Source organism: Larimichthys crocea, chromosome IX (genome assembly GCF_000972845.2).
Source record: "Larimichthys crocea isolate SSNF chromosome IX, L_crocea_2.0, whole genome shotgun sequence".
Classification (NCBI taxonomy): domain Eukaryota; kingdom Metazoa; phylum Chordata; class Actinopteri; family Sciaenidae; genus Larimichthys; species Larimichthys crocea.
The window spans coordinates 5037900-5044777 of NC_040019.1; the positions used below are offsets into that span (position 1 = coordinate 5037900).

At 40.8% G+C, this 6878-nt stretch overlaps 1 protein-coding gene across 1 annotated transcript; it reads left to right on the forward strand.

The window, feature by feature from the left end:
* The first annotated feature begins 457 nt into the window (after window positions 1–457).
* On the forward strand, window positions 458–6561 carry LOC104932738 (Golgi phosphoprotein 3). Its single transcript, XM_019272467.2, has 6 exons — window positions 458–579; window positions 660–951; window positions 1409–1540; window positions 2560–2674; window positions 2927–3087; window positions 4080–6561. Exons 2-6 carry the CDS (start codon window positions 742–744, stop codon window positions 4341–4343), a joined length of 882 nt encoding a protein of 293 aa, XP_019128012.1. The 5' UTR covers window positions 458–579; window positions 660–741; the 3' UTR covers window positions 4344–6561.
* Window positions 6562–6878: the final 317 nt, after the last annotated feature.

Genomic DNA, 6878 nt, shown 5'->3' on the forward strand with positions numbered 1-6878 from the left:
AATGGTTTTATTTAACTGCTATTTATACATGTGTATATAGTGTTAAAATAGGATATTGTATAGGTAATAGTGTTAAAGTTTAGTTTTCTTGCTATTAACTTACTATCTCACTTACTGTTTGGGAGCTGCTGTAACAAAAACAATTTCCCTGCAGGGATTAATAAAGTACTTCTGATCTGATTCTGACATTTATATCAGGAAGGCGCTTCTATTGTAGGTGTATAGTGTTAAAGTTTTGTTTTCTTACTATCTCACTTACCGTTTGGGAGCTGCTGTAACAAAAACAATTTCCCTGCGGGGATTAATAAAGTATTTCTGACATTTATATAATCTATATGATCTATCTATGCATCTATATCAAAGGAAACCTTTGTAACTTAACTGTTTTCATAAGATTTTATGATCTGTTTATAAATGTGTTAAATATTTACATTCTTCCCAATGGTCCTTGAAGGCAACAGGCGAGGTGCGTTCACGGTCCAGTTCAGCTCAGCATCTACGTCACTGCCACCGCCGCCGCCACCATGTTGGATCAGGAAGTGGGCAGAGTCGAAGCAGGACTCCCGAGCCGAGCTTAACGTAAAAAAAACGGGGGCCACCTTTTTTTTTTTTTTTTTTTAAATTTGATCGGGTTTAACCGTTTCACCTTTAACATCCAGGTTACATGCTGCGTGGCTTTCTGGCTGCTCGAGGAAGGCGCTTCTCTTCGGATCGGATCGTTTTGCAGCAGCAGCGGCAGCCATGGCGACTCTCACGCAGCGAACCTCGGGCCTCGTCCAGCGGAGGACCGAGGCCACTCGCAGCGCCGCCGCCGACAAGGAGAGGGAGTCCGGCGGGGAGGAGGACGAGGCGCGCCGCGGGGAGGAGGAGGACGACGACAAGGGGGACTCGAAGGAAACCAGGCTCACGCTGATGGAGGAAGTGTTGCTGTTGGGCCTCAAGGATCGAGAGGTGTGGGCTTGTTATTTAAATCTTTATTATTATTATTATTTATTTATCCAACATTAGCTTCACACGGTGTTTACGGCGCGTCACCGACCGTGTCAACAAACTTAACTCGGTTTATTTCAAGTTCATGTTCGTCAGACAGAGCACAGCCAGGAGCCAAGTAACGTGTTTAATTAAACAAGGCCGAGCTAGTTATGTAATATTATGTTTCATTAACGCTCTGTGTTGTAATTAAAACGTTAATTACTCAAATTACTTCCACGTAACGTCAGCTATCGTGGCTTAACCCGGCAGTTTTTTCTTGACACCTTGGCACCAAGCGACTCGACTTAACCTGGAAGTGCTGCAGCAGACATCTTCCCAACCAACACGTCAGCTAAGCTAAACAAAACAGCACCTTTGCTCACTTTTTTTTCTTTCTCCTCCGCCTCCTCTTCTCCTCCTCTTCTCCTCCTCTCAGGGTTACACGTCTTTCTGGAACGACTGTATTTCTTCCGGACTCCGCGGGTGTATGCTCGTCGAGCTGGCCCTCAGAGGGAGGCTACAGCTGGAGGCCTGCGGCGTGAGGAGGAAAAGCCTGCTCTCAAGGAAGGTGAGGGGCAACATACCGATGTGGTGTTTTCAAGAAAAAATGTAAAATGTAGAAGGATGCATGTCCATCAGAGGACACCTCACCTCCTCTACATGACACTGTGGGGTCCCTGAGCAGCTCCTCCAGGTGTAAGAAGGAGATCCATGCTGCAAACACCTGCACCACCTGATCATGTTGTATCATCTTCTACTTTATTTCACGTATACCTTGCAGTTATTATTTAGGCCCTATATCATATACTTTATTTATCCCAAGCTGGGAAATTACAGTGTAGCAGTAGCAGCATTACACACAGAATAAAAAAATACAAAGAACAAACTATACATAATAAAATATCAAAATAGCAATATTAAATAAAATATATTGTACAAAAGTGTATACAGTAAAATGGCAGTGTTGATTTAGTGCAAAGTAAGAAAGGAGAAATGTGCAATATGTGTTACTGTGTGAAGAAAAATGTGCAGTGACTGTAAATTATTATTATTATTATTATTATTGTTTTTTATCTGTTATTATACAGTCTGTCAGGAAAGATTTCCTGTATCTGTCCCCTATTATTTATATCATGGTCACTACTCTTGCATTAATATTATTGTTTGTAGCATGGTCACTTTCTTTGCAATATTTCTCACACTATGGTCACTTTACATTACAATACTCTTTTTATATATCATGCCACTTTTATCCTCAGTATTTGGTTGATTGTTTTTCCTGTTTATTGTGTAGGTTATACATATTTCTGTCTGTTTATTTTGTTTTTTTTGCCTTTTCTACTTTTTTCTAATTCTGTAGTGTATGCTACACTTTCCTCTTCTGCTGTAACGAGTACATTTCCCCGTGCTGGGATGAATAAAGTATATCTAATCTAAATCTAATCTCTCCTCCTGCAGGAATCAGGAGTCGTTTTCCGTCCCTTTTTTTTACATAACTTGTTGCATGTGTGTAGTGTCTCCTGTTCACACAGGATGTGCGATCAGTCATCCTAGTTCAAATATATGTTTGCTTTTTTGTTTGCCCAGGTGATCTGCAAGTCAGACGCCCCGACTGGAGATGTGCTACTGGACGAGGCGCTGAAGCACATAAAAGAAACCCAGCCTCCAGAGACGGTGCAGAGCTGGATAGAGCTGCTGAGTGGTGAGATAAGCTCTTCGAAGATTGCTAACCAAAGCTTCCACTAATCTACTCATGTTATAGCTTCTGTTTTTGTATATCTGCTGTCAGTGTAATAGCTTACGTAGGTGATGTAGTTTGTTATTGTGGTGTTATTAACAATATTAAAACAAATTTGCTGGAAGCTCTCAGATGTTTAAAGTGTTTAAAATGACCTTGACACTGTGTCTGTGTGTGTTTTTAATATCTTAAAATTCATCTCGTGCCGTGCTTCAGGAGAGACCTGGAATCCCCTGAAGCTGCACTACCAGCTGAGAAACGTTAGAGAGCGTCTGGCGAAAAACCTGGTAGAGAAAGGAGTGCTCACCACGGAGAAACAGAACTTCCTGCTTTTTGACATGACCACACATCCGCTCACCAACAGCACCATTAAACAGGTAAGGTGTGGCGACGCTCTGTGACTCTCTGTTGTGTCATCAAGTTGACATTCCAGGATTCGAATAAGGGTTGTCGGAGAATCTTGACTGAGCGAAGTTGACACGAGCAATATTTTTTTATGCCCTGTCTGCAAACACGGGCGCTCAGCTTTTATGAGAGTGAGGGGTTTGACCTGCTTTTAAACAGTAATGTCCTGTTAAAGTTCAACTGAGATTAAAGTGAGTAAAGTAAACTGCTAAAGCATACATATGTACTCCACAGACCACGCATCCTGTGCTCTCCTTTCAGAGATATAAACGATTAGAGACACAGACACAACCATTAGAGATTACAGACACACAAGAGACACACAAAATATAATATATATCTATATATATGTTAGCTTTTCTGGTATGTTTTTCTTTCTTAGATCACCAACATGGACGCACGTCTTGTCATACATTACATTCAGAGTGGAACATCAGTTTGCATCTGCAGCATATTAAACAGCATATTTACTTCAAACATCACTCGAGATGCCGGTGTGATCTTTACTCTTTTTAATCCCTCTGCTAACAAACCAGCCTGTCCATGGCAATGCCAGTCTCATACTTGTTTGTTAAACACAAAACTATAGCCCGGAGGCAGTTAGCATGAAATGGATCGCATTAATCGATGCGTTATATCAAACCTGTTCAAAGACTGAAGTATAAAAAAAGTCAAGTGAGTTATAACGTGTCTATTAGTGAGTTTTAGAGCTTTAGATTTACCTTCAGACAGAGCCAGGTAAGCTGTTTCCTCCTGCCTCTAGTTATTATGCTAAGTTAATCATCTGCTAGTTGTGGCTGAGACACGACAGAACGACGTGAGAAAGTGAATAGGTTTCCAAAAATGTTTAACTACTCCATTCGTATTGTTTCTGTTCTCGTTCTTTCACCTTCTTAAATGTGCATAAAGTTCATGTGATGCATATAAACGGCTATAAAAAATGTGTTAATGTTATCACCTACAGCGTCTCGTCAAGAAGGTCCAGGAATCCGTTTTGGAGAAGTGGGTCAACGATCCACACCGTATGGACAAGCGGATCCTTTCCCTGATCCTTCTGGCCCACTCATCCGACGTTCTCGAGAATGCCTTCGCCCCACTCCAAGACGACCAGTACGACTTGGGCATGAAGAGAGTCCACACTCTGCTGGAGCTGGAGCCGGAGAAAGAGAGCGCAAAGCCAAACGCCAACGAACTTATGTGGGCGGTGGTGGCCGCGTTCACTAAATGAAAACAAACACCTGATTGGTTGGACTGGAAGATCTGGCTATGGTCTGTGTTATTTAATTGGTTGAAGGACTTCACTTTAATGAGACGGACTTCACTTTAATGAGACAATCTATTTTGGTTGGGGAGCCTGTTTGTACGTCTATTTCGGATGACATTTTGGTGGTAGTCCATATTAACCCAGTGCAATCTAATTGGTGGTGGGCTTCACCAAGTAACATTTGGTTGGTTGGAACGGTCTCTGAATGAAAAATGACTGGCTGCTTTCACACAGGTGAGGTAAATTATCTGCCATGCCACTGCTAAGCTGGAATATACTTGTAAACATCGACACTACGAAGAGACGGGCCTCTGTTAATGTTAGGTGACATCAGAGAACGAAGCAGGTGGCAGCAGTAGTCATGGTGAAAATGAAGATTTTGATCGGGGTCAAGTTTCCCTCCACGCTAAGGAAACATCGTCTCTCCATTACTACAAGATCTCGCCAGAGTTCAAGTCTCGGTCTCGTCTCCATACTCTCCCACATGCTTATGCAAGGATAAAGAATAGCAATTCACACTGCTATTGATGCTCTTTGCACTCACACAGGTCTCCTGCTTCCATCAACTCATTCCCACTTGTGTTTGGGAGTACATGCTTAGGGTTACTGTTAGAATAGACTACCTGAATGTTTTACCAAATCACTCTGTACTCCTCACTAAATCCCCTCTTCTCCTTTCCTCCTCATTGCATTTTGAGGAGGACAGCGAGGACGCAAACGCTTTTAAGTTCAGTCGCTGCATCATTTAAGAGTGAGCCAGGTAATTTGGCCCTCATAGTCTGTGACCTAAATGAAGAATTAAACCTTGAGTCTAGCAAAACTCTCTTATCTTATTAGTTTGCTGCTTTTGCAATGGGTCCATTCTGTGTGTATAGAATGAGACTAGTCTTCCCTTTCTATTTATGTTGCTAATCGATGCTTGGAGTAGCCTGCCATTTATCAACTATTTTGCACAGTCAGTAGCCCTGTAGGTAGGATCGTATTTATAGAGATTTTTTTCCTTGGGTTGAGTAACATTTGTCAAGATGAGATTGAAAGTTAAGAAACCTTAACAACCGTGGTTTTAAAAACAGAATCTCTCACTTATTTTGTCTACAGCTTTATGAATACTTAAATATCATTCCTTTTGGACATGTAAAAAAAAAAAAAAAGAGGTTCTGCTCATATTTTTTAAGCGCGAGTTGAGAAGCAAACAGGGATCAGCCAAAACAAGATTTACGTCATTAGTGGTCGCTTGTACAAACGGGCTGGATAGTGATAGTCGGACAGGCTATTTTCAGTTCGGAAAACGTTAAAGGGTCATTTAATCTGAGTGAAAGAAAATATTTTCTCACTTAACACTAGTCAAGCGGGTAGTCTTAGCTTTTGAAATGTGTCTCAGAGATACCTGCCTCTATCTCAGTACAGTGAGGGCAAGTGAAAGTTCCTATTTAAGATCCTAATCAGCTGTAAAAAAAAAAAAAAAAACATGCTGTCATGCAGCATTCTCCTTTCGATTCACTTCATGAACCAACAGAACAGGCTGAACCGACCCTTTAAGTTTCTCTCTTGCAATATAATGTATCTCTCAGTTTTCTATGTCATGTCATAATTAGATGTTATATTTCTATCTGAAAGGCCCGTACGGGAATGTTGCATTGTCTCATACGTGCAGGTGATGGGAGGGTTACTTGGACCCCAGATGAATTCTTGTTCAAGACTGAAACTGTTGAATGACATGCAATTGATTGGAACAAAAATCTATCTCCAAGCACGCTTTACTGCAGGTCTGAGACTGAAACTCATGTTTTAATGTAAAATCCCGACTGTAAACATAATTTTTGTCTGATGAGTATGATTTATATGTGTGAAGATACATCAACTTTTATTTCATGGCATACTTTATAGTTCTGTCTTGTTTTTGTTTTTGTTTTTTCTTTTTCCTACCTACAAAATACCAATAGGTATGACGAAGTGTTGAGATCAGTTTACAACAAAAAGACCATGCATGCTATTGGTGGAGGGCTGGGGTACTTGTGGATGTAGCTACAGAGAAAAGGCTTGTATGTAATTATTAGTCATTTTATGTGTACGTTCTAATGGAATTCAATGAAAGGGATCTTCTCTCCTATCCTGTATAATTCTGTATGCTTTTATATTACCACACAAAATAAAGTAAGGATCCTTTAAGTGCCTGAATTTAGCACTTTTGCTGTGGTGGTTTTTATTCGCTTGTGTTTGGATGTAAATATCGCATCACGTCAGGATCTTAGTCTAATGCATCCGATAGGAAGTCGAAACAATGCTGTAAACTGATTTATGTGTAGGTTTTGGACTGTCAGTCAAACAAAACAAACAGTTAGATGTATGTACTGTGTGATGGAAGGATAAGTCAGAGAAAAATGATCAATAGATGAAAGAAATAGTTGACGTTTTGGGAAATATTAGCTTTCTTCCAGAGAGTTAGACGAGAAGATTGACACCACTCTCGTGCTTGTACCTACCAGCACCTCTAAAGCT